A 25,817-nucleotide genomic window follows, 5' to 3' on the forward strand; every position below is an offset into this window, starting at 1 on the left:
TTTTTTTTTAAATTAATCTGATCTCGGTGGTTAAAGAAGGAATGGATCGTTTAAAGGTGAAAGAAATTCGACTGGTAATTTTCTTTGGCACTTTATTGACGCAAGTATAACAACCTTACGATACTTGATATGTACAATTACTTAAAGTAATATGGCGCATCGGTGTGGAACACGATGAGAAAGTATCGACGGACACGGGACGTTGCGGAAGAAACGTCTCGGCAACTTATCGACACAAGTACAATTAATCATCGATATACGAATAAGATATTAAAAACGCTACTGTAATTGCGGAAGCTCTATATGGACAGCACGCGTGTGGGTGCGTGCATAACTCGTCGTTAGTAGTAGATTTTAATAAATTAGAATAACTCGGAGTGTAGAAATTGGAAGCGTCTAAAGCGCCGTCACGACGCTGGGTGGAAATTTACAGGTTTATCTTCGTGATTTCGTCTTTGTTTAACATCACAAAGGAACGTTATTGCACAAATGTGTTACCGTGTATCGAATTTGAAGAAACGTCACGGTAAAATGGTCCGCTTGTTATACGCTTAAATTTCTCGTCAGAGTACTTACAAAGACGCGAGAACGCGATATCTTACAGAATACAACTGCACCTTGAGTAATACCGACGGTCGGTAAGTTAACGACCGACCGGGTAAAAGTACGCGCCTGCGTCGTAAATGCACGATTAATGTTAGTAATACTTCTTTTTGTACTTTCGATATCTCTCTTCCTCGGAATGTCGGTGCAACTGGCTCAGAAGATCGTTCGGTACGTACCACAACTTGTCCGAATTCACGAGAAGAGCCTCGGTCACTTGGCAGCATATGGCAGCCATGTTTACTTGAGCGCCCAAGTCGCTACGATCGCGTGGGTGCACGTATCGCGGCGGAAACAGAGACGGTGCTACGATCATGGCAACGTTATGGATCGACATTTTATTCGATCTCTGATTTGCTACGATCAACTTGAAAAAACTGACTAACGCTTTTAAGGTACAACGGTGTTCTATCGGTAATAATAGCACCAGCAAATTTAAAGAGTACGATAACTCTTGACGATCCTTCACTCCTATTAGAAAAGAAAAAGAAACGTTTGTATTAAATAGATGATCAATTTTTTTCTCTAAGATGTTACTTACCATCTTATGGTAAGTGAAGCGTCGGTAACTTACCATGGCTTTGGTAGAAGGCGTCGATAAGTTCAACGGTGAGCAATGGCTGCGGTAGATCACGCAGTAACTTTTTTAAAACGGCCGATAAGTCGTGACACGATATGCATTTAAACAACTTGTCCATTTCTTTGGGTTTGCAATAGAAATCCGTTTCCAACTGCACGCATATCGCTTCGACCTGAACAGAACAATGATCATTCATTCGAAATCTATCGATACCTGTTTAAGGATCAACCGTAGATAAATTGTACTTTTTGCTTGTGTCCTCCGACGCGAAGAATTCCCTCTTCCCTTACGCCACGCTTAGTTAGTTCACTTAGAATCTTTTGAATCACCAGTGGAATATTGCTCTCCTCAGAGGTCAGTTGACTGTCACGAAGCAACAAAGTCGACAATGATACACCAAACAAATTTCCAGCTAAGAGTACAATTAAACCATTAAAATCATTAGAAGTGATTTCAATTTACACTCATTCTTTATAGTTCATGCAAACCTTTTGCCCGACGTTTGTTTGGTTTCCGTTTCTTCAATGGTACGTTATATTTATCAAACACAGCGGTAAGTTCGAGCCACAGAAGCGGCTGTAACCTCGTCAGGTCTCGTTGGCTCAACGCTTCTATTCCTAACCGATTCTGTATATCTTCGGAAGCCAGCGCTTCCGATTTCCACACCTGAGGCTTCACCTCGTTCGCTCGACACATCTCCTCGAAACTCAGGTGACCGTGAGACGAGGTTCGATTCAGAGGATGTGTTATTAACCCTTCATCCGCCGGCCTCGTTAATCCGTATAGACTGCTGTGGCTTCGAGTTACCGTTGCATGATTCCCTGCATTCCTTCTGAAATTTCGTACACATCGGAGAACAAGAATTACAACGCAACTCGAACTCTAATATTACCTCAACGTGGAATCCTTTGTGGCATTTAATTTTTTCACCGATTCACTGCCTAAATTTGTAGTATTTGCCACTTCGCTCGGATCGCTACCATTTCTTCTTTGTACAATCGGTTTCGGTACGTGTATCGTTCCCAATCTATGGTACCCCGTTAGCTGAATACCTTCTGCAATTAAATAATCCTCGTTATATATTCACAAAGTGTGAAATGTGATTACAGACAGTTCGATGCACGCGAAGGGTACCTGAGTCGTTAGCAACGTCTCCTCGCAGCCAATTTCCAGCACGCCTGAAAATTTCCTGTACGGGTAACGGAGTTGCCGATGGCGGTGGTATTGTGCCTACTGTTGTAGGCGGTGCGCTCGGAGTTCTGCGTACCGTTTCTTTGTCCTCGTTCGGTATTCGTTGGAACACCGACATAAAGTTTGGAACGGTAGTGCTTTAGGGCAGATAAAACGATTGATACAGTATCGACAGCTGGTACCGTAGAAACGAGATACGAACGTCTTACTTTGGATGATGCGCGTCGATGGAGGTAACCGTTGATGGAGGAGACGCGTTGTCTGGTGTCGCACCCGATACAGAATCCAAGGAGTCTGGTGTGGCGCTACGCGATCTTGTTCCGGTACTAGATACCTTAAATATTAATTACACAGTTTCATACTGTTTGCTGTTTACTGCAGCAATGGTCAACCAAGTACCTCTATATCCTTGAAAACATCTCTGATGTCTGGTTTGCGAACGCGTTGCCGTTGATTAAAGCGCTGTTTTACCGTGTGATTAAGAGATTTCACGCGACGTTTTACCGCTTCTGCTTGGGCCCTAGACAAAGGTCGCAAAGCTGCACCCAGTTCTTCTGGTTGCACTTCTCTACCTGCTTTCCATGCCTCTGTTAGTTGGCCTAGACCTGCTGTCCGTAACCACTCAGCTTCCTCTTCACCTTCTATTCAATCAATCCCAAGTTTATTTCAATTGTATAGCTGGATACTTGCAAAGCAACTTACCATCATAGTTGCGAGGACATTCCTCTTCGAGGTAATCGTCCAACAGTTTAGTTTCCTCCATCATTTTCTTATATTCTTCCCAGTAATCCGAAAGGTGGTTATCACCTTCCATGTACATGGTTGTCTGCGATTTCTCCATAATTTTTTATTTTATACTTGCACCTTGATAATTCTTAATGTGTACTTTTATTTGTAGTCCAAATTTAGAAATTATTTTCACTTATGTCTGAAAACAGAGAAAGATATGATTTATTTAGATGAAATTCATTTTCTCTATAAGCTTCTTTTCTAAAGTAGGACGTAAATCGAATTTACATATTACTAGTAGCTCGAGTAAGTACTGACACTTTTAAACGAGTCGGGGAAAAAATGGCACCAGATGAAAATAAACAATCATTTAAATTCTCCTGTCGTACGAGATACACATTGTTACGTGTTACGCAAAGTAAGTGCAAACACAGGTATTTGCGAACCATGACCGCATAAAGTTAATGAATTTATACAAAAATTAAAAAAAAAAAAAATGAATATCAACACCTAACCTCTTCGCAGTACATTGTTTGACACACTTATATAAAGCAGTCGCATAGTAAAATATTCGTCAATGAAATACGTACCTTTATAAATAACCTTGATCAGAAAGTGTTGTACCATTGTTTGCACGATCATCTTACATCGAAAATAAACGTTGAATCGATGATGGTGATGCGCGAATCTCGGAAAGGGCAGGTTTAAAAAAAAAAGAGGTAGTTTTTTAACTTCTAAATCCGTAGTAAGATTTTTTTTTTTCTAGAAATAGGCGGGTTTACGCGCGAACAATATTTCGAGGTTGTCTGCTACTTCCGAGGAGTAATATATTCAATGCATGCCTTTGAATCGCACCCATCGTCAGCGAGATCGTCGACTCGACCTAAATACGACATTAGCTATCCTTACTCGAAAACTTAACAGATAAACTCGTGTGCATAACTTTTCTTTCTTTCGACTTAACTTACATTGAAAAATAGATAAAGCGAGAACGTATTCTCGCGACTCAACAACCTGTTGCTGACGCATACGACTCCCACCTGTACGTATATATACTTATACACCTGTACACTGATTCACGGTTTTGCCATTTTTGAGTTGACACCTGCGCCATTGAGTCACTCAACCTTTCGCGCCATCTAGTTGTTTGAATTTTCAATCCTTCCATTACCATCGCGAGCGTTCCGTGTTAAAAATCATGCGCATGGTAAAAAATACTCGATTCTACTTGAGTAAATGTAATGCTGGGGCCATAAACGCCATAAATGCTAAGATTTATAATTTTAAGTGGCTGCATTTATGCATTAACTATAACGCGACGGAATGCGTAAAAAAAGACCGCTACCCGAGTTATTAATGCCTTATAATTAACAATGCCGTTATAAGATTAGCGCGTTAATCCATGGCCCCAGCATAACTAATATAACAAAAGATTATTATTTCACAAAAGCGCATAACGCTTTTCATTTATTTGTAACGACATCTCAAACAAAATACCATAATGAATGCGGGGAAACATGCAGGATAAATATATTTTCAAAAAAAGAATTTAGTACACGATCCTCTTGCGTTCAACTTCTGTTAGCGCGATTGCCCCATCCTCTTCTATGCGTGTCTTTATACTCATCCATAGCGCGTAATTGCCTCAATGTATCTGGATCATCTGCATCTATCATTCCTTCCTTTTTAATATCGTCCTCCTCGCTGCCAGTTGCACCGGTATTTACAACGTTTTGTAAACATTTGGAATTTTGTTGTTGTTGAGAAGGATCTGGCCAACTGAAAGTAAGAATTATTAAAAACGACATTCAAAGGCTATGTTCATTGATCGAATTATAAAGTCTTGGACTCACTCTCCGTCTTTTATGCGTTGATCATAAAATTCTTGAACAGTGAGAATAGGTAAACTAGGATAACCAGCTCCATATACTTTCTTCTGCATTTCGTCTCGGGTAATTATGATCGGCTGTAATTTGTGAGGCGTTGGTTTATGCTTCATTATAGCTTGATCAGACATAGTTTCAGATTTCGACATTCTCTTCATGTGTTCCAGTATCGGTTTCTCCGCAGCCAGCGAGCTCAATTCATCTATTGTTAGATTTACATACAATTTTATAAGAGTTACAAAATATTCTCTCTTAGCTTCGTCATCTATATTCGGATTCGACAAGTTTGCTTTCAGAGTTTCTAAACGCAATTCCAATTCCTTCTGCTCCTTGTATCTCTGTAGTTTCGTGTTTCTTCGGTTTACCTAGGAATTTAAATAACAGCAAAGTTCATTGAAAGATCAATGGACTGCAAGTTGCAGAAAAGTTCTTACCATTTCTGTAATTAATTCCGCGTTCGTTCGAACTCTTCCAGAAGTGCTTTCTTTCTCTGATTCTGATTTAATTTCTGGTATCTCGATGTCGGTTAATCCGTAAGCTTTAGCGCGTTTCAAAAAGTCCACAAAATATATTTCAGCAACGTTAACGATATTCATCCGGTTATCCGAGTTACAAATTTTTGTAGCCAGCGTACCAAGGAAAGCTGGCAATAAGAAATACTTGATGTTTTCTGTAGCCACTTCTTCGAAACTTTCGTTTCCGCTAAACATGTCGACTATGGAGACGAGTTTTGTCGCGTCTTCCAACATTTTCATGGTTCTCTTGACGTCAGACTATAATGTACAGCAACAAAAATAAAAAAAGATATATTTATTTTTATCTTAACATACATAAAAAAACAAAATTTCTCTAGGAATTTATTAATTGTTCGAGAAAACACGGGAAAAAAAGTTTGCAAATATCTATGCGTAACCTTAACAATAAATACCTGAACTTTTGAACTGTTTGTAGGTTCGGTTGTTTTATTAAGATCGTTAAACATTTCGAATGCTTTGTCAAATAATTCTGACAGCGTTGCGCTATCTTTTACATCGTGTACCAATTCGGATGAATTTTCTGATGACATGATTGTTGTTTTGACAGTTCTCTTCTTTTGACAGAAGTATACGGTAACCACATAACCGCTTACGGTAGAGGTTATGTACGAACAGAAAAGCTTAAAGTGAAGTTGGCAATAAAGCGCATTTCATACGATCAATCGATTACTCTTTAAAAAAAGTTCAACGCGCCGTCGCTTGTTTGATTTGAAATTAGGATGTCAGGGTGTAAATAAATGTACGCAGATTATTTAAATATAGGATTTTTATTTGTTTTAATTTCAGCTCCGTACAACTGTACGATATTTTGTTTAACAATATTTATCAAAGTTTCACGTAAAGCGGGTATTCGATAAACGAATTTACGATTGTAAAGAATCGAGCAAAGTTGGCTTCCATAAGTATTAATTCAAATTCTCCCGCGTAAGTGCGCACGCACAAGTGAGTGGTCCGCCGCAGACTTATATAAAGGAGGCCCTCTCCCTTACATCGGCAGTCTCCCCGCAGCCGCGTAAGGGGAAGGATGGATGCCTAGAGGATTATTATTTTTTCTGGGGAAGTCCTGAGGATACCATACTCGATACTGTACAATTGTTACCCGATCGTTTCGCTAAAATTCACTTACAAAATAAATAAAACTGTAATAATGGATATTTTTCTGATAAGTAACTTTCACCGATGAAATCGATTGGACGCGTTCGTGTAAACATTATTCTTTCAAGTTGTAATTTGCAACCTTTGCGAGGTTTAAGTTAAGTTTCTCTTTTGCCACCACGTTTCCGATCGATCGAAAATTCACCAAATCATCGGTAGAGACAACTTTCAATGGTTATCCTTGTTGAAAGGCACGATCGGTTATCTCCTTATGTGGCTAGGTATAGAAATATTTGTAATTATTGTGACAACGCCTTACACTGTTTGCAGTTTTCCATTCGTTCGTCGAATTCCTCTATCTGGAGGGTCATTTCAAAAAATTTGTACTTGTCATGAATATTTCTCGTTGCAGTGCGTAGTATATCTTGAGGACTTGTCCCTGGTTCTTGAATAAAAGAAATAGTAATAAAGCATCAGTCTATAAAGAATTCATGAAAATTTCAACTCGAAGTAGAAATCTGTTCTTACTTATCGCGAGATGAGCAGAAAGCGCTGTTTTATCCAACGAGAGCGCCCAGATACGAAGATTGTGCACCTTGACCACACCCTCGATTTGCATAAACGTACTCTCCACCTGGGAATACTCGAATCCCTTTGGAATTCCTTCCATTAAAACGTTCATCACATCTTTGATTATTGCCACTGTGGTTAGCATCACCAGTATCGAAAATAAAAAGGTGCAAATTGGATCGACTATGTTCCAATTTGGCTGTAAGTAGGTAATCGTAACGAATTAATAAACAAACGTTTTAGAAGCGGTACACTGATGAAAAGACTAGCTCGTAGTGTACCTTGAAGTAAATAACTAACGCTGCAATCAGCACTCCTACGCTCTGAATGAAATCCCCTACAACGTGGATAAAGGCAGCGCGTACATTAATATTTTTCTTATCGTGATGAAAATCTTCGCCAATTTTTCCATTTTCCACGTTGTTCGCTTTGTGCGAATCGTGTTCGTGTCCATGCCCATGCGTGTGACCATGTTGGTGCAACGACAAACCCATTCTACAAGATTGAATCATTCATTTTATATAGCATCTACTTATATGGATTTAAGTTCAAATAACATTACTAACACTAGATTGATCGCAACGCCAATGGCAGAGGTGATCAACATGACAGTGACATTCAATTCGAAGTCTTTGTGGATTATCCTCTCGACTGCCAGATAAAAAAGGATTCCAGTCACTATCCATATGAGTAGAACCGAAGTCAAAGCACCTATTACCTATAAAAATTCGGTTTTAATGAATTCCAGATGGTATTCTACATTCAGATAGTATTATCAAATACCTACTTCCGCTCTGTACCAGCCAAAAGGCATCTTCCGTGTCGCTGGTCTGCTCGCAACCCATATCGAGAACAGGGAGATCATGAACGACGCGAAATCGGTTAACAGATGCGCTGCGTCCGTCGCGATCGCCAAACTGTTTGACCATATACCACCTGAAAAAATGAACCCATTGTTTTCCCTGAGAATCCGTTTAACTTAAACTCCTTTCGTACTATGTACGGTTCTTTTTCGATACGTATTTTAACGTATGCGTTTCGCTCGTACGTCTATGTATGATAGTGTATTACCTACGATTTCTGCTATCATAAAAATTACGCATAGCGCGCTAGCAAGCAGTAATTTCTTTCTTGCCTTTTTATCGATCTCCTCGTTTCTTTCTCTATGGCAATGATCTTCCGGTACGGCTAAAAGCATAAGACAAATATATAAACGTACGGTCAGATTAGAATAGGATGAAAATGAAAGGATGCGAATATACATATTTACTGGAAGAACTTTTTTGGAGATCGCCGATTCCATTCTCGTCGATCGACGCGCCCTTCACGACCGTGCAACAACCCGATAGTTTCCCGTGGACGCAGAAGATTACTTTTCTAGAGGTCACGTCGTTCTCCTCGACCTCGTTGTTATTCGGTGGTATGCTCGTCCCGTACCCATATATAGCCTTGTCCTTGAATCTATCGAGCAAAGAAAATCAATTGATTTCAATATGCTATTAGGAATTGCCAATGTAGTAATTTTGATTTTCGATAAATATCGATATCGTCGACGCATCGCCGCCCATATTTTTCGTTCCCTCTTTTACCCAGTCTTTGACCGGAAACTGAATTTATTTGAAACGCCTAATCGACTCTTCCATTTTTGCGTTTTAATCAGTGCCGTAAACATTTTGTCTTTCCACGAGGAATAAGGACGATTCCAGGTAACCCAAGGATTCATTTTACCAACGCAGGAACCATGTTTCAACATCACGTACCCTTCGCGCATGCGCAGAGGAAGTTAACCTTAATTGGACTATCGCGTCGCGCGCGTTGAAAATTTATTATAGATAAAATAGGATTCTCAGACTTGAAATTAGCTCGTTTCGAAGACATAAACGGTGACCTTTTACTTCCAGAACTATAAAACAAATTTTCCAATCTCTAGTCAGCGTAATTCGCTCGTTCCTTCTGTTCGTTCGTACGGAACGATTATCCCCAGGTTTTTCTGTGGATGGGTGTATTATTGGCGTGCGGGGATTTTTTTATAAACGTGCCAGGTCAGGCGACAACCGGAAGAGGAGAAACTTTCGCTTCGGCTACCATTCGCTCGAAATTAATTCTAGGCCGTGGTACGTGTCGAAAATGCTTCTCGTTTATTTCGTTCTGGATGTCCCACGACCCTGAACGTTATCGCGCGGTACTCATCGCCGTCGAGCGCATCGTGCTCGAGCGGGGAAAAAAATTCCTCTGAACATCGTATTAAAAAGCGCATTATTTTTTTTCGAACCTCTGCTTTAGATATCGGAAATATTGTTTATGATCGTTATCGAAATAACGTAATGAATCCTTATCGAAGTTATCGCGAGAAAAATTACGTTCTGTTTTTGGATTCTCCGTCAATAATGGCGCGATGAGTTTTCGACTTTTTTGGGCTATGACCGAAAGTGCAACGAACGGATCACGTACTCGGATGGTTTTGTTATCAATAGAGGAGGCGAGAGGAGAAAATTTGGATACGTTGACTGGGACGGGGGAGAACGGTGACGCATCTTATTCATTCTTATCGTTATCTGACGACACGGTATCGAGGATGCCGTGTGCAAACAGATATTCGTCAGATCGTTATCCGCGGAGGTACATTTTTTTGCCGAAAACAATTATCCTAGAGCAACGACGATGCCGTGTGCAAAATTGTTCCAAGTGAACAAAGTATATCCGATTTACGGAATCAGCGATTATTTTTCGAGATATCGTGGACGCGTCGATTATAACCTATTTACGAATTTTTATTTCCATGTACGATGGTTGTAATGTTAGATTGGAATAAGAAAATGAAAACGGCATGAAAGAAAATCGAACAGACGAGGAAAGAAAATATTTGGAAAGAAGAGTAACAAGTTAGAATTGTTTATCTCTGACGTGCGTCTTGTCTCGACACGTGCCTCCGTATATCGATAGATCGAGTTCAAATATCGTTTGTGAATTTGGAATTTCAAATAAAATTCAGAAGAAATGGAAGAAAACAAACGAAGAGGTTTTCTGATTCATAAAACGGGTATCAAAGAAACACAATGAACGTTACTCGAGCATTACGATTCGACGAGAAATTCGATCGCGATTTGTTTGGTAATCGATCCTATAAACGCAGGCAATCCACGGCTAACCGCAGGTCGTAACTCGATCCCTACTGTTCGTTGATCGATCGATATGATTTCGTCGATATGACAATTTTCCGATTTCTATTCTATCGAAGAAAACTGGTGTACAGTAAGAAAATTAATGAAATTATACTACCTAGGGAAAGTAAAGCGCAAGAGAAAACAAAAAGAATGAGAAAAAGATAAGTAAAGAGAGGAAGCGGTGGAAAACTCGCAAATGGTATTTATCGACTTAACAACTACAAAGCAGCGGATAAATTATCGCGACAACGCAGTTTTCACGAAAGGTATAACCGAATAGTAGGAAGGAAAGAAATAATGAAAATTCAATTCCAGCATGGGGATAGTTGCGTTTCTATCATCTTCTCTTTCTCTTACTTTCGAATAATGTACTATCCGTACTAATGCGTGCGATGGGTTAATCGGTGGGAGAAGGTGGAGGGGAAACGATCGAGCGATCCGATCCGATTCGATCCGAGTCGATACGATTGAATACGGAAGGATATTCGAACTCACAGCTTGATTTTCTCGTCGTCCATGATCCTCGGAACGTTGCTTGTACGGTGGATCTCGATGCTGATCGTGACGTACGACAAGCAGGACGGATCGATTCGCCGGACGATGGATCGATTGAAAATATGGAAAAGAAAAGCGAAAGGAGACGAGAACGACAGACGCGATGACGATGGAGAAGGGGGCGCAGCAGTAGAATCGTCGAGTCAGTCGAACGAATTCGTCGCGTTAAGTCCTAGGCCGATCGGATAGTCGTGGATGGATGGTATACGCGTCACTGGTTACAGGAACAACAAAATCCGTTTGACACTTCATGCCGTCTTTTAGTAGAAAACCTTCGGTCCGGCTTGGTCCGTTTATTTTACTAGATAGCTTAACTCTCGGCGAGTTTCTCTCGCTCTCTCCCTCTCTTCCTCCCTCGGTCACTCGATTTCCCCCTCCTCTCGTTCCGAGATCTCCACCGATCCTCTTCCTCCTACTTCGCTTCGGCTCGTGCAACCATCGTTTCCCCCGTAACCGTTTTCTCTATCTGCTTCTGCCTTTCCAACTTCCTATCTGTTTCGTTTCTCGCTCCGTCTTCGTCGCGCTTGAAAAACGATAGCGTCGCTGGCACGGGTGTATCGTGCTTTCCTGTTTCCGTTATTTCCTGATCGCGCGTGGAACCGCGATCCACTGCAAGCTTCCCCTGATGTCGATGGAATTTCATCGATCGGATATCGACCGGTACTGATCCCAGTTACCAATCGATCGTTTCTACTTGATCAACTGCACACTGCATCCCGCTCTCTTTCTCTCTCTCTCCTTTTATCTTCTTTCCTTTCGAGTTCTTTGTTATTTGGCTTCTCGGACGATTTGCAAAACCGTTCGGTTTCCGTCCATCTATCAGCCACGTATACAAAACGTTCTTCCGACGACGATATTATACACGATTATAAATCCTCGAAGAGAAATAACACGCGCGCCGAAAAACACATCGCCGTTGACTAGACTGTACGCGTTAGCATCCGTCGCTTTCGCGGCTGACCACCTAACTAACTATAAGTACCGCTTTCGCTCAGCCGCGTTCGGGAATCGTTACCTGTTGCGTTCGATCGTGTCCGGTTAAATAAGGGAGGGAAGTGATACAGAGGCGTTAAATAAACGCATTGATTTCCTACGATTATTTCGACCTCCGTTCTCCTATAAATCATAACGCTGCATTTGTCAATTTACTCATTATGTATACTGGTATCAGCACGTGTTATATACCTGCTACTTTTTTATCAACAAAATCTCATTCAAGGTAAACGCGTGTCGATGATTTAATGATTTGAGAGTAAGATGTATGTATTGTACACACAATGTGTACATACGTACGAGATTAAGCAACTTTAGGCGTACGATTATGGACCGGATAATGATGGTATGGTATTTAAGGTATGCTATTATCTCTCTTGGCACTTGGATTCTTTTGATCGAATTCGAAACAATGAAAAAGAAGATAGCACGAACGCGTAAACGATACTTTAATTTTACGTGAACCTATTTCTGTCAATGGGTTGTATGCGTATAAATAAGCAAATGCTTAAGTAAGTATATCTTCATATAAGGATGAATCATAAGATAAAAAAATTTAGTAAATGTTTAATCGAGTATTAATCGAGTTCAAACTTTGGAATTGTAGTAACAGGGCCGCCCCTGTGCCTAGGCAGACTAGGCGGCCGCCTAGGGTCCCCCAAGATCCAGGGCCCCCATAAGATAATTTTACGTCTAAGAATGCAAGAAGAGTAATGTTTTAAATTAGCTATACAAGCTTTAATGTTAATTTTATAAATTTTATATCAGCTACTTTTTTTATGTCATATATTTGAAGGGGCCCTTTCTCGAAGCTCACCTCGGACTCCCGAAATCTGATGGCCGGCCCTGAGTCGCAACAGCACGATTCAATTTTAAATAAAAAAGGAATGCTATTCGTTACGAAGCGACTATTTTTTAAATCCTGTACCCAGACCACTTTAACAAACGAAAAAGAAATTTTACCGCCTAAGAAGGTTGTTTGTTGACCTACCCGAATCGAAATTAATACGAACGCATTATGATATAATGCTTTTATGGATATTAAATTCTGTTTTCGTTGATACGATAACGAACGAGAAAGAGGAATGTCATTAAGCGTTTTATGTGAAATTAAATTCGTATTAAAATTACTAGATAATACGCGATGCGTATCGAATCGAATCAAAGTCGAATTACACCTAGCCGTTAACTAGTCTGTTTCACGTATTATCGTTATTTCATAGTAAATAAACTATTGTTACGGAAACGTACAGCCACCTGACCCTACTAAACACGAAGAACATACTGTAATTACGTACGACATGCGATCATCTCGGATAACTTCTTCCATTCTTGCGATTAGGTATTGACGTACACTTTGTTCCGTTAAAAGATACCAATCTTTCTATCGATCAAATTAAAGGATTAACCTAAACACCCGAACCAAGATAACATTCAACTATACACGCGGAAGAGCAAGAGCTTGGCTCGCGCGCGCAACGATCTACAAGAGTATTAAGTTTTTATACGGACGAGAGATGTCATTAGTAGCGAATCAAAGTCTATTCGCAATCTTACGTTTCTAAATGTAGATTTAATCTGTCCCTTCGTGATATTAGATCGTTTGATACCGTTTGCTGAATCATCGAAGTCGAGCTGAAACGAAAGACATCGAATACTTACTTAAAATAGGTAAAAACAATTTAAAATTCGAATGTTCTTTTATTGGTGAACGAAGAAACGCATCTTTTCCTTTTTCCATGAAAAGCATCGAAGATAATACTTACGAGTACTGATAAAAGGTAGTTTACAAACATTACAAGTTTATTTCTTACGGTAACCATAAAGTAGACAAATACAAAATCACCATTGTGTTTAACAGTGCGAAGATAATTCCATCTGTACGTTTAATCGCGACACACCGCGACGAGAACGTACGTTTTCGTATGATTAAACTGTACGAGTGTAGTTCCGTTTCGCACTTATTCACATAACATTTAACTCTTTCCTGGCGTATGTTTTCTATTCGTCGAGCTGTTGCATAAAAGGTTGCTTCGAGCGGTGATGCGTGAAACTTTGTGTTACAGTCTTCAAGTTTAGCCAACACTGTGTTCTTTCTCTGCGTGTAGTGGTGTGAAATAAAAATTGTAAAATAAGAAACGATCTGTAAGAATTTTTCTGGAAAAATCTTGCATTACCTTAGTTCCAGTTTGTGACTTCTTGCACTTTGTACCATTATTTCTTCTTTCTTATAATTCTTCGTGTTTCGAAGAATCCTCGGTGGATTCGAATGTTTCTAAAAAGTGAAAGGAGAAATAGTGACATAACAATTACATACTTAACGAGAAAACTATTCAAAATACATCTATTATCGTTCAATCGATTCACACACCATTCGCTTCCTTTTCCGTTTGTCTGTTTTCGTTCTCTATCTTCAATTGCAACGCTTTTATTTCTTCATCGTATCCGACCCATTCCGGTAAAATGCGCACAGCAGCTTGTAATTTAGCTTCTTTAGTCATAGGATTGTTACACTACGATAGAAAATGATTGGTTACATTTCGGTGTACGTTTATTACTATACAATTAGTAAACTCTACCTACCAAATCTATGGTTTTAGCGTACTTTTTTGATGCGTCATCGCACCAAGTTTCGCACCACAACCATTCTTGCGGCAGTGTCTTAACGGCCACTTGATGAATCATGTTATTAGGGAGATCCTAAAACAACGCGTTACAAGTAACATTTCCCATTGATATTATCAGAGTTTCCCAAATTATGTTCCATGGAACACCCGTGTTTTTAATTTTTACTAGTAGGAATTATCCAACTTAAAAAATAAGCTAAGTATTCCATTAAAATTTCCTAGTTTGCGAAGTGTTCCATTGCAGAAAACGTTTAGGAAACCCTGGTATTACGAATTCATTCATTGTACACACTTGATCTAAATTGGCTAAGCTGTTAGGATCCTGGCTCAATGCTTGATACTGTCCTCTTAATCTATCCCCGGCAGCGATGCGCCGGAAACGCTTCAAATCCACCACGTACAGTGCACTGATGTGATAAGCGCGTCCTTGTAAATGATTTCGCCAGTATCCTTGCTTCCAAAATCTGAATCCATCCATTTCCTTTCTGCTGTCGCAAAATGGAGTGTACGCGTACGGCGCACCGCCGAGATCCATGGTTGCTAATTCCTTCAAATCTGCTCTCACGACCTAAGCGACAAAGTTGCTATGAAATAGAATTATTCTAGGCTCGATGTACGTTCATAAATTTTCTTCCTTATACCTGATCCGCGTCGACGAATATTATTTTCTTAACGTTTAACGGAAACAGTACATCCAAGAATAATATTTTATAACCCCATATGGTTCTCTGTTTCTCGGTTTGTTGATGAAGCCAACGAGGCCATTTATATTGTACGAGTTCGTATTCGAAACCATACTCCTTTGCCATCTGCGGCAAAAAGTCCTAATCGAAAAAGATTTGTTCTCCTGTTAATCGTGCATTTGTCATTCAATTACAGTTTGCATTGTCTCTTACTTTTAACGTTGGCGAAAGGTAATTTTTTAGAAACCAAAATTTCACAGGACTTTTTGTATGCTTTATCACGCTTAACATCATAATTTTTAGAAACCTTTCGTATAAATGACCAGAGGCTAGGGAAAAGATGTTCAACTTCTCGTCTTGATCCTCGCTATCGTCCGCCGTTGTAAATGTCCTAATTAAAAGAGAATAATAACAGTAACAATAGTATTCCTAATAATAATATTAAACCGTAGAAATGAAAAAGTAAAATCATTTCTTTCATTGTGGTGTGTATGAGCTACGATAAGCTATGATGATTAAGTAGTTGTGGGAAGCTTACCAAAATTTGGAAAAGCTAAAAAAAAGAGAGAGAATAAATAGAAAGTTAAAGTTAGAGGATAGCTGAGTGAAGTACTAAAAAAGTATTACATATACTTACTTGGTAACAATAAATTTGAGATTACCAATCGACATAATATGAGCGTACGATTAGAAATGCGAGGAGATAATTTCACGTACCTAGAAATAGAGTTCCATAAGCCAGAATTTTTATCATCTTCGGACAGAAGATCCATTCCTACTTTGTCTGGTTTCTTGGATACTTTGATTTTCAACACGTGACTCCTTAGAGAACTTATAACGACCTTCACTTCATTGCCTTTTTGTATAACATCTTGTCCACCGACGGTAGTAAAATCGTATATTTCTGCCGATCTACCCTGACGTAAGCGCAAAATCCATTCGCCTGGATTCGCTTTCAATTGAAAGTATCCCAAGTTTGCCATCACTATAGTGTCTACCATTATAGGTCGTTTCTCTGTTCCCAATGTGATTTGCAATCCCCGCGGTGGATTCACCATCACTGCTTCGAAACAATGACCCTCGAGTAGTAGATGCTCTAATTCGAATTCACTGTAAAATTGAATAACGCATATACTAGGCCGCCATCCGGTTCGTGGCTGACATACTGGTGCGAAGCGATTGATAAAAGTAGTATTTAATTGTTGATAATGTGGCGGAACACGAATTCAATTCCGATTTCTTTCATAGACTTAACATGGGTATCGGTTTCTGTGACCATTCCTCAAAGACACCACCGATCTCTGATTTTATTCTATATAAATACTCACAGTGACCACTGTGATCGGCTTGCAAAGAATGGTCAAAATTGATAATCTAGTTTTTGAGTGAAAAAGTCACAAAAAAATCTGGAACTTCGCTCGCTTCGCTCCAAAGAACACAGTTTGCATGTTCTTTCTTCTTGTTCGATGATTCTTACCTGTGTACTCCCATCGCTACATTGTCTAGTTTAATGTTATCTAAATCGTAAACGCTTCGAACTACTTCAACCAACCAATTTTCTGGTGCGTGAATATATTGTGTTAAAAGAGAGGATGTAGGCAGCTTAGTAAACTTAGCTATGGCTCCATTAATGTGACCATCGGAGGAGAATTGTAATTGAGGTTCAAATACGAACCGAAAGAAGCTGAAACATCACGTAGGCGTTTTAAATAGACGAATAATTAATCGAACATTTCTATTTATGAAATATACCTTTTCAATGGCATGTCGCTGTTCTTGTCTAAACAATTTAAAAATACTTTGATGTCGCAATTCAAGGACTGTTGTAACGTTTTCAAAATTGGGCCCAATTTTTGGGCACCGCGCGATACAGGATCTACAATGGCAATTAAGCTGAATGCCACTTCGTCGGGATTTGTTGCTGGGATTTTTATGGCACTAAAAAAAATGTAAAGATTTGTAACACGAGTTGTTCAGATATTTATACTTAGTGCATTTATTTGCACCGCTTACCTGTATTCATCACCGTGGAAAGGAACATCGAATCTACTTCGGGTTTGGGGATGCGACACTAATAACGAGGTAATTTTCATTATCATGTCGTCTGTGATCTCACTTTTCTCTGCATCGGGAATAATTATAATAACGTTACACTTTTGAATATACTTACTGCAGCAACCTTAAAATGAATAAATTTGCATAAATTATTTTTCATACCATATTCATCGTCTTCTAATAATTGTCCTTTTATTAACTTTTTGAATAATTTATCGCCGTAAGTGCTATGGCTGAATCTTTCCAACAATGAAAAGTCCTCGCTTGTAAATTCCTCGTTTTTATCTAAAGGGCCAATTAATCGTCCGTTGCACACGATTGCCCTGGCTCCCTTTGATAATTTCAATACCGTTTTAACATAATACCGATGTACAGATAATTCCCCGCTTTGTTTCTCCAACTGTTCTTTCACAGCCTCTTCCTGATTTATAAACGACGTATCAATAAAACAACTGTTACTCTTTTGAAATCGACAATTTTCTAAAAATATTACCTGCATATCAAATTTGCCATTAACAATATCGGTAACAATATCCTCTTTGATTATATTACGAACAAAATGCATCGCCTTTTCCACGGGAAGAACGTTTATCGCAGCTGAAGCTATTTTATTGATATCCATCGAGCTATCAACATTATCTGTATCACTGCTAGGATTAATTATTACGCCTATCCTGACGTCTGCATTTGACTCCTAAATTGTAACATTTTCATTTGAGTTTCTATAAAATATTTACCATCAGGTTACTACATGAATTACTTACTATGTACTCAAGAGCCTCGCGTAATAATTGTCTGCCCTCTGAATCATTTAAATCTGCCGCAATCCAGAAGGTATATAAATGATGTACATTCGTACGACGCGGTACGAACACGTAACGCATTCTGTTCATGAACCACGTTGATAGATCTTGAGGGCTCCATTTGGTATAATCATCATCGTTCGGTAAAGTACCAATTAAATTCAACCATGTATGTTTCTCTGGCTTTAATATCCTTTCGTTTAAGCTACGAAGGAAATAAAAGCGTGTAGATTATTTCAATGCAATGATTATATATATTAACTTAAAAATTCGTACCGTGGCATAACGTTCGGTTGGTTCATAATATAATCAACTACATCATCCGCTTCCGATATTTCGCCTCGATATACCGCTTTCTGTAGCGAAGGTGTTTGTGACATAATAGTAGATAGAACAGCTTCCTCAAAAGAATCAGCATTCAATACATCAGAAGACAGGGGTATACCGTTTAATAGAACCTGAGGGAACTTCTTAAAACCGGAGCGTTTTACAAAATCGTTAGCTAAATGCCGTCCCACGTCGTATTCAGATTCTTCCCCGAGAATATAGTTTATATTAGCTGATGAATCCTGCGCTTTTATAGCTTTCTTTACATCCTCTACGGTAACTCCATCCGGTCTGATATAATTTCCTAGCTAAAATGCAATATTGTATACTATCAATGATAAATATTACACGTAGTAATTGACAAATCTGCAACAAATAATAGACTACCGTAAAATCTTACGTCTATTAAAAACTGTAATGCATGTTCCGACCCTTTGGTTTCCGCAAAATAATGGTACGCGTTATTAGCTGCAACACTAGCATCCGTTAGACCTGTTATTGAAGTATCATAATTCGTTACGAAAACGAAACCTACTCGTAACGGTGCGGAATGTAAGTATAAGGATTGTGCTAAAGTTATCAGCGGCGTGGATTCTCGGCTTAAAGGATCCACCATAAGTACCTGTAGAAGTATACAATTTTTTAAGAAATTTGCACTTTTAAATTATACAATGTTGCATTGGCGATCAATAGACGTTTACGTACCAGATTGTACAAATTTCTCCTAATATTTCTAAGCATTCCAGGGAAAGTTGGTCTCAATAATTCTGTTAATGACGGTGACCATCTTGAATAAGCTGAATCTTGTTCGATATCGTTCACCCAAATAATAGCCGAATCTCTTATGTCCATTGCGAAATCTTGTTTATCCATGTTAGTGGATAAATCCAAAGCTAATAGCTTACTCATTTTTTTATTAGTAAATCCTATAAGTAAAACGTTCGATGCTATGATGTTCGTTAATGTTTAACGCGTTATTCTCAGTATAGGCGCGTTTATTTTACCGATTTTACGAAGGGATTCCATTACTCTTAATTCGCTTCTTAACGACTCCAATAAACTAAGTACGTCTACGGCTTCCAAATCGAAAAACAGCCCGTTAATAAAGAGTGCAGTGTCCGTGGGTTGTATGTTTAAACTTGTGGAAAATATTGCTTGATTGAGTTTCATTTCTTTCTTCATTTCACTGTTTACTTTTGTTCTAATTAGAGACTTTGCCTTTGAACAATTAATGATCATCATTTATTAGAACAAACAGAAATATGAGAAATTTAAGATAGATTTGTTAATATCGTGAAATGAATATTTACTTGCATCGGGAAGTTCTGAGAAATATCTGTTAAAACGTTAATAGCCTCGTTTGTGGGAGAATTCATTATTCTCTCAGCTGCCTGATGACTTAATTCTTGAAACTGCCATACCTTCAATGCACCAATTTCGTGGCTACTTTCAAGTAAATGAGTTTGTAATTTATCTAACTCTACTTGCTTATCAGGATATAAATTTCTGAAACAATTAGACTATACTGTAGTAACGTGTCCATTAAAATTTTATGCATTATTGTGAATGCAACTATCTTACTTTAAAGTCATAAAATTAATTCCATCTATTTCTTCTATATTATCATTTGCTGTCTCTGAGTCTTTGCCGCCGCTATCTTTAATATCTGAATCATCTGTTGCTTTGTACTCTGTAGATTTCATTTGCAACTCTACACCATATCCTGATAGACGTACATTCTTTTCTGCTCTGTTCTATATATATATTATAAGAATGAATGTATGTTGCACACATTTTATTCTCATTACCATTAAATACTATTGAAATACCTTTAAATAATGTCGTAAAATATAAGTAATTCCACTAGTTTCTGCAAGATTTTTTAATGTGTTGTGAAAGTGTGAAAATTGTGGTGTTCCCACTTGACCATATAATATAATAACTTTTTCAGATTGCTGAGATGTATGATAACAATGATCTACACTGTATGTATCAGGATTCTCCCAAGTTTCCTATGTAATAAATGAATTAACATATGTAACACATTTTGCATAAATATTGATTTTTACAATTATCTACCTGATTGACTAATTCTTCTAATTCTTCTAAGGAACAGGTAAATATTCCACCAATGTTCACCACATTGTAGCAGTCAAAAACAGAAACATTTTTATTTTCTGCCATTTGGGTGAACATTTCAACCCGTGCTGAATAAATTCGTAAAGATAATCCTAATTTAAGTAATGCTATTTCTGAAGGAGATAAATACTTTTCAGCAAATTCAATAATGGTGTTATAATTCTCCTTCTCTGTAGCTATGGAAGAACAATGTAAAATTATGTTGCTTTAGAGGATAACATAGTTGAATCAGCATAAAAATTACCATTTCTTAAATCTTGATCTGCAAAAGTATCTACAAACTTCCAAAAATAACTTGGATTTTCATCGTTTAGATACTCTGCTGCTTCAAGAATCAAGGGTGTTTCTTGCCACTTTGCATCTATTACTGTAGTCACATATTTATTTATCCTTTTGTCTGCTTTAAGATGTATTGTACAAAAGAATAAGAAATAAAAGAGTATAACCAACTGCATCTGTAAACAACATGAAGATTGCTAATAACAATAAATAAAATTATAAAATGTGTAAAACATTACTGAAAACTTCAAAAATATGTTTCATGACAAAATACTATTGTATTTGAATATCTTCCAATTTTCGGGAGAATAACAATTATACTCTGATACATTTGTGATCGAATCAAACGAACACAATTTCAACTGCATTTATTATAGATTAAAATTCGCCCGAAGAATATCATTCTTTAAATACTGCATTATAACAATTCGAAATTATACAAACCGCGTATCACAATAACCACTAAATTATTGAATAAAGCAAGAGACAGTGGAATCAATGGAAACGGATATAATATAATGGTAACAAGAGCATTACAAATTTTTCCAATTGTATTGTACGTGAAACATATTTATTTTATACAATTTACGTACTTTTAAATTTGCTATAAAACTCATGTTATTAAAGGAAACGTGGATTATGACGGTAGCCAGTGGCTACACATAAAAGAAGACTGGACATGCCATTGTTCTTGAGAGGACATAATTTTGGGGTCCCAGACACCCTCAGGCGCAGTTAGGTCGGCATGTACGGAACACAGTCGGTATGACAATCGTGCCTGTTTTACCAGAATGGGGAATGGAGTCTTATGCAAGATTTCCCCACGTTAAAAGAAAAAAAATATGTAAGTACAGCTACTGATTCAAGTAAAGGTAGCTAGCTGCGACACCGTCATCAACCGTTCGACCTAGAGCGAAGTGAAACAGCATCAGTCTTATAGCGACCGCCGAGGGGTGCAGATCTACCTGCTAAACATACTTACATGTATCTATATTTTATTTTTTACTTACGTTCATTTAATTTGCTGTATTTATCTTCTTAGCTTATTGCATAATCTCATTAAGAGGTTGAACGTGTTGATTTTATTACTCCTGTGTGCATCCTTTACATCCCTGATTCCTTTACATCTCTGCACCCCTTATATCTGGCATCATTTACATCCCAGCGTTCCTAACATCTCTGCATTTCACAGATCTTTTTTTTTTTTTTTTTTTTTTTTTTACGTGGTGGAAATCTTCAGAAAGACACCTCCAGCCCCCCTGGGGAGGGGCCGGAGGTAGTGTGGGATTTTTACCCACTAAAACCACCACGGTGGCCTACACTGGGGCTATAGGGAGGGTCCCGGGACCTCTGACCAACACACCGGGACCCCTCGCCCCTATCATTGGGGAGGGTATAACCTTCGACCCTACCCTATGTACCCAAACTTCGCTGGCATCGGGGGCCACGCCCGATGCCGACACTCTAGCCGCATGCAGTGGTGGCCGGGGCCCCAGCCCCGGACCCCAACGCGGTTCCGTCACATCATTCGTTCCGTCACATCTCTGCATCCCTTACATCCCTGCATTCTTTTCATCCCTACATTCTTTCCAACCTTACATTCTTTTCAGCCCTATATTCCTTTCGTCCTCTTCATTCCTTACATCTCTTCATCCCTTTCATCCCTACATTCCTTACATCACTGCATACTTTATAATGAATATATTACAAAGACTGCTTCGAGTAAAGGTAAGTAAAGGTAAGTTAATTCCTTTTTTCGCCGCCCGAATTTCGTGAAAATTTCGAAAAAAACAGCGCCCCCTAGCGGCAAAAATGCGAACTAAAATTTCGATGTCGAATCAGCGCCATCTGGTTTTGGAAAAAGGAACTAAATCTTGCTCCATTTTTGGCCCTCTAGCGGCAAAAATGTGAACTAAAATTTCGATGTCGAATCAGCGCCATCTGGTTTTGGAAAAAGGAACTAAATCTTGCTCAATTTTTGGCCCTCTAGCGGCAAAAATGTGAACTAAAATTTCGACCTCGAATCAGCGCCATCTGGTTTTGGAAAAAGGAACTAAATCCTGCTCAATTTTTGGCCCTCTAGCGGCAAAAATGTGAACTAAAATTTCGACCTCGAATCAGCGCCATCTGGTTTTGGAAAAAGGAACTAAATTTTGCTCAATTTTTGGCCCTCTAGCGGCAAAAATGTGAACTAAAATTTCGACCTCGAATCAGCGCCATCTAGCGGTAAAAGTGGGAACTAAATTTGTACCGTTTTCTTGCTCAAAAATAGCTTACAGCGATACAAGGGATGCAAGAATACAATGTGGGGGATATGGGAGATACGAGGATACAGTGATTTGGGAGTAGTCCCTGCAAGGTCCATGAAAAGAACGAAAAAAATAAATAACTACAAAGGGAAGCCTTGGACCATAAAGAATAGGAATAGGCTAAACAATAACTGGGAAGGGTGGTCCCCGCGAGACCCATAAAGAGAAATAAAATAATAAATAATTAGGAAATAAGTTTGATTTTCATGTATATTATGTTTGTAACAATTGTTTTATATATAAATAAATAAATTATTCCTATGTTTGTCAAACAATTACAATAATTGGCAATAGGTAAGCCACTAGTGCCTGCCTATAAAATATGTAATAATTATCTATCTATAAGCCTACTACGTCAGGGTTTTTCGTCGCGATTTTCGCCCTATTTCTGGCAACGGTGAACATAACCCCTGTATATAAGCTTAAAAAACGTATTTTCTTCTGAACAAATATTTATTTATATCAAAGAAGTAGTCATACAAAAGCAAGTAATGTCTGAACAAAGTGATCAAAACCAATTTAGCGATGCCGATGAAACTATAATACGGTATTTGTATTATTATATATTTTTTGGAGAACTTATGCAATTGTGACAATGATTTTAATTTTTATGATAGATTAGAAACATGTAAAGGACAACCATTATTTCACCGTGAGCTTTCCGAAGATGTAAATAAATTACATATTTCAAATAGTGAAGAAGATGAAGATGTTGATGATGATGATGAAAATTATGATGATTTAGAACATGATGTCTTTTGGGATGAAGGTCAAAACAGATCTGGACCAAAAAATATTACCAAAAACATTCAAGGCGTTAATGCGCAAAATGTTTCTAATAAAATGACTAACTATCAACCATCGGATAAATTATTCCGCCGTTACGCTAATAAAATCAATGTTGAAAAATATGAAGGTCCATCCTTGCCAGGACATGCGGCGAATCTTCTTATTGAAAATGATAAACGTGTAGAAAAAGAAAGAATTCGAACGAAGGACAAACATGATCGTGCTACTGTTGAACAAGTTTTGGATCCTCGTACAAGAATGATATTATTTAAACTCTTGAATCAAGGAATAATTGCAGAGATTAATGGATGCATCTCAACAGGAAAAGAAGCTAATGTTTATCATGCAACTTCAAAGACGGCGGTAGAGTTTGCGATAAAAATATATAAAACATCAATTTTACAATTTAAGGATAGAGACAAATATGTAACCGGAGAATTTCGTTTCCGTCACGGATATTGTCGTCATAATCCACGTAAAATGGTACGGACATGGGCCGAGAAAGAATTTCGAAATTTGATAAGACTTCAACAAGGAGGAGTAATTGCTCCAAAACCAATTCTATTACGTAGTCATGTACTATTAATGGATTTCATAGGTACTGATGGCTGGCCATCACCAAAGTTAAAAGATGCTGTTCTCACTTCTTCTAAACCAAGAAAACTTTATAGAGAATGTGTTGAAACAATGTGGAAATTATACAATAAATGCAAGCTTGTTCATGCTGATTTAAGTGAATATAATATGTTATATCATGATGGATCTATTGTAATAATTGATGTATCTCAGGCAGTTGAACACGATCACCCTATGGCACTTGAGTTTCTTAGAAAAGATTGTACAAATATTACTGGTAAACAAAAATTAAAATTTTCAATCAGAACATCACTGATGTATTTTATAAGGAAATCAAAGTATTTTATCGTGAAATTGTTCAATTTCTGTTTTTAGAATTTTTTAAAAAGAATGAAGTAGGTGTGATGACTGTCAAAGGATTGTTTGATTTTATAACAGATCCAACAATAACTGAACAGAATATGGATAAATATTTAGATACAATATCAGAACAAATGGCACAACAAAATAACCAAGAGATAGACCCTAAACAACAAATTGAGGAACAAGTATTTAAACAGGCTTATATTCCTCAAAATCTTACCCAGGTAATGTTAAGAAACACTAAAATGTACAGTATCGAGCGAGAAGTCTACTTTACTTGATACTGTGTATTTACCTAAAACATAACACACATGAATTAGCGTATTTATATTAATTTCCACAGGTATACATTTTAATATAAGCATGTTTAGGTCATTGATATTGAACGTGACATCAAACTTGCTAAATCTGGAAAAGAAGATTTAATATATAAAACACTCGTTGGCTTAAGAGCAGATTTATCTAAGCCAGTTTGTACTCCGGAAATTCTTACCAAACCTCATCAAAATACCGATGATACAGACTCAAATGATTCGTCTGAAGAAGTGGAAGATTCTGATGAAGATGAAAACAGTGAAGAAGAAAATGAAAACGAATCAAAGTTCATTCATTCAGCACGACCACGGAACGAAAGTCCGGAAAGTAAAAAAGTAGTGTACACGTTTTAATTTTAACACATCTGAATAAGATATCCTTTGATATAAATATTATTAATTATCTGCATTTAATTTCAGGCTCGAAAGAAGGCAGTAAAAGAACAGCAAGCTGAGAAAAGAAAGAGTAAAATAAAGAAACATGTAAAAAAAAGAAAAGAAAAGATTTTAAAGAAGAAATAATAGGTACAATATTACTAAAAAGAATATCTTAAAAGAAATTTTAAATACAGGTATACAAATTCTTCATACATTTACTGATTCTTAAATTATAATAGGAAAAAAATAAAAATACTTTGAAATAAGTTGATT

At 37.9% G+C, this 25,817-nt stretch overlaps 5 protein-coding genes across 6 annotated transcripts; 1 reads left to right on the top strand and 4 right to left on the bottom strand.

Moving 5' to 3' along the window:
• Window positions 1-75: 75 nt before the first annotated feature.
• LOC114874480 (rho GTPase-activating protein conundrum-like) lies at window positions 76-4,217 on the bottom strand. Its single transcript, XM_029183787.2, has 11 exons — window positions 4,072-4,217; window positions 3,694-3,986; window positions 3,077-3,302; window positions 2,774-3,015; window positions 2,584-2,708; window positions 2,318-2,511; window positions 2,076-2,238; window positions 1,672-2,015; window positions 1,429-1,595; window positions 1,178-1,355; window positions 76-1,074 (listed from the first exon to the last, which is right to left on the bottom strand). Exons 3-11 carry the CDS (start codon window positions 3,213-3,215, stop codon window positions 698-700), a joined length of 1,929 nt encoding a protein of 642 aa, XP_029039620.2. The 5' UTR covers window positions 3,216-3,302; window positions 3,694-3,986; window positions 4,072-4,217; the 3' UTR covers window positions 76-697.
• A 319-nt stretch (window positions 4,218-4,536) lies between these two features.
• LOC114874459 (immunoglobulin-binding protein 1) lies at window positions 4,537-6,153 on the bottom strand. Its single transcript, XM_029183746.2, has 4 exons — window positions 5,918-6,153; window positions 5,424-5,762; window positions 4,957-5,354; window positions 4,537-4,882 (listed from the first exon to the last, which is right to left on the bottom strand). Exons 1-4 carry the CDS (start codon window positions 6,053-6,055, stop codon window positions 4,675-4,677), a joined length of 1,083 nt encoding a protein of 360 aa, XP_029039579.2. The 5' UTR covers window positions 6,056-6,153; the 3' UTR covers window positions 4,537-4,674.
• Window positions 6,154-6,273: 120 nt separating this feature from the next.
• LOC114874475 (zinc transporter 2-like) lies at window positions 6,274-13,382 on the bottom strand. 2 transcript variants are annotated; one of them, XM_029183765.2, is made up of 8 exons: window positions 13,201-13,382; window positions 8,461-8,651; window positions 8,262-8,378; window positions 7,978-8,126; window positions 7,757-7,908; window positions 7,472-7,685; window positions 7,149-7,389; window positions 6,274-7,065 (listed from the first exon to the last, which is right to left on the bottom strand). In XM_029183765.2, the coding sequence occupies exons 1-8, from the start codon at window positions 13,230-13,232 to the stop codon at window positions 6,920-6,922; spliced, it is 1,242 nt and encodes a 413-aa protein (XP_029039598.2). In that variant the 5' UTR covers window positions 13,233-13,382; the 3' UTR covers window positions 6,274-6,919. The 2 variants fall into 2 exon arrangements, with proteins under 2 accessions (XP_029039598.2, XP_029039599.2); XM_029183766.2 differs by lacking the exon at window positions 13,201-13,382 and adding an exon at window positions 10,850-12,421.
• Window positions 13,383-13,583: 201 nt separating this feature from the next.
• LOC114874473 (UDP-glucose:glycoprotein glucosyltransferase) lies at window positions 13,584-21,504 on the bottom strand. The gene is made up of 24 exons (XM_029183764.2): window positions 21,409-21,504; window positions 20,781-20,991; window positions 20,477-20,712; window positions 20,227-20,409; window positions 19,979-20,151; window positions 19,708-19,903; window positions 19,402-19,615; window positions 19,103-19,323; window positions 18,798-19,019; window positions 18,347-18,705; window positions 18,032-18,275; window positions 17,761-17,961; window positions 17,430-17,688; window positions 17,226-17,334; window positions 16,965-17,150; window positions 16,690-16,896; window positions 15,930-16,322; window positions 15,426-15,603; window positions 15,171-15,353; window positions 14,822-15,097; window positions 14,486-14,602; window positions 14,274-14,415; window positions 14,080-14,177; window positions 13,584-14,000 (listed from the first exon to the last, which is right to left on the bottom strand). The coding sequence occupies exons 1-23, from the start codon at window positions 21,430-21,432 to the stop codon at window positions 14,131-14,133; spliced, it is 4,581 nt and encodes a 1,526-aa protein (XP_029039597.1). The 5' UTR covers window positions 21,433-21,504; the 3' UTR covers window positions 13,584-14,000; window positions 14,080-14,130.
• A 1,957-nt stretch (window positions 21,505-23,461) lies between these two features.
• Window positions 23,462-25,810, top strand: LOC114874462 (serine/threonine-protein kinase RIO1). Its single transcript, XM_029183751.2, has 5 exons — window positions 23,462-23,671; window positions 23,742-24,766; window positions 24,865-25,076; window positions 25,224-25,502; window positions 25,587-25,810. Exons 1-5 carry the CDS (start codon window positions 23,616-23,618, stop codon window positions 25,686-25,688), a joined length of 1,674 nt encoding a protein of 557 aa, XP_029039584.1. The 5' UTR covers window positions 23,462-23,615; the 3' UTR covers window positions 25,689-25,810.
• The last annotated feature ends 7 nt before the right edge of the window (window positions 25,811-25,817 follow it).

This window comes from Osmia bicornis, chromosome 6 (assembly GCF_907164935.1).
Source record: "Osmia bicornis bicornis chromosome 6, iOsmBic2.1, whole genome shotgun sequence".
Lineage (NCBI taxonomy): Eukaryota > Metazoa > Arthropoda > Insecta > Hymenoptera > Megachilidae > Osmia > Osmia bicornis.

What these genes read in the sequence shown, in the direction of transcription:
- LOC114874459 (XM_029183746.2), bottom strand. Translation starts at nt 6,055, where the DNA reads ATGTCATCAGAAAATTCATCCGAATTGGTACACGATGTAAAAGATAGC. An exon ending in CAAACAGTTCAAAAGTTCAG is followed by an intron (nt 5,763 to 5,917) that starts GTATTTATTGTT and finishes TGTACATTATAG; the next exon opens with TCTGACGTCAAGAGAACCAT. An exon ending in CGGAATTAATTACAGAAATG is followed by an intron (nt 5,355 to 5,423) that starts GTAAGAACTTTT and finishes TTAAATTCCTAG; the next exon opens with GTAAACCGAAGAAACACGAA.
- LOC114874473 (XM_029183764.2), bottom strand. Translation starts at nt 21,432, where the DNA reads ATGAGTTTTATAGCAAATTTAAAA. An exon ending in CAACCGAACGTTATGCCACG is followed by an intron (nt 18,276 to 18,346) that starts GTACGAATTTTT and finishes TTTCCTTCGTAG; the next exon opens with CTTAAACGAAAGGATATTAA. An exon ending in ATGGCAAATTTGATATGCAG is followed by an intron (nt 17,689 to 17,760) that starts GTAATATTTTTA and finishes TTTATAAATCAG; the next exon opens with GAAGAGGCTGTGAAAGAACA.
- LOC114874480 (XM_029183787.2), bottom strand. Translation starts at nt 3,215, where the DNA reads ATGGAGAAATCGCAGACAACCATGTACATGGAAGGTGATAACCACCTT. An exon ending in ATGTTTTCAAGGATATAGAG is followed by an intron (nt 2,709 to 2,773) that starts GTACTTGGTTGA and finishes TTAATATTTAAG; the next exon opens with GTATCTAGTACCGGAACAAG. An exon ending in AAACAAACGTCGGGCAAAAG is followed by an intron (nt 1,596 to 1,671) that starts GTTTGCATGAAC and finishes TTGTACTCTTAG; the next exon opens with CTGGAAATTTGTTTGGTGTA.
- LOC114874475 (XM_029183765.2), bottom strand. Translation starts at nt 13,232, where the DNA reads ATGGAAGAAGTTATCCGAGATGATCGCATGTC. An exon ending in TTGGCTGGTACAGAGCGGAA is followed by an intron (nt 7,909 to 7,977) that starts GTAGGTATTTGA and finishes GAATTTTTATAG; the next exon opens with GTAATAGGTGCTTTGACTTC. An exon ending in GGCGTTGCGATCAATCTAGT is followed by an intron (nt 7,686 to 7,756) that starts GTTAGTAATGTT and finishes TCAATCTTGTAG; the next exon opens with AATGGGTTTGTCGTTGCACC.
- LOC114874462 (XM_029183751.2), top strand. Translation starts at nt 23,616, where the DNA reads ATGTCTGAACAAAGTGATCAAAACCAATTTAGCGATGCCGATGAAACT. An exon ending in TTCCTCAAAATCTTACCCAG is followed by an intron (nt 25,077 to 25,223) that starts GTAATGTTAAGA and finishes AAGCATGTTTAG; the next exon opens with GTCATTGATATTGAACGTGA. An exon ending in AAAGTCCGGAAAGTAAAAAA is followed by an intron (nt 25,503 to 25,586) that starts GTAGTGTACACG and finishes ATTTAATTTCAG; the next exon opens with GCTCGAAAGAAGGCAGTAAA.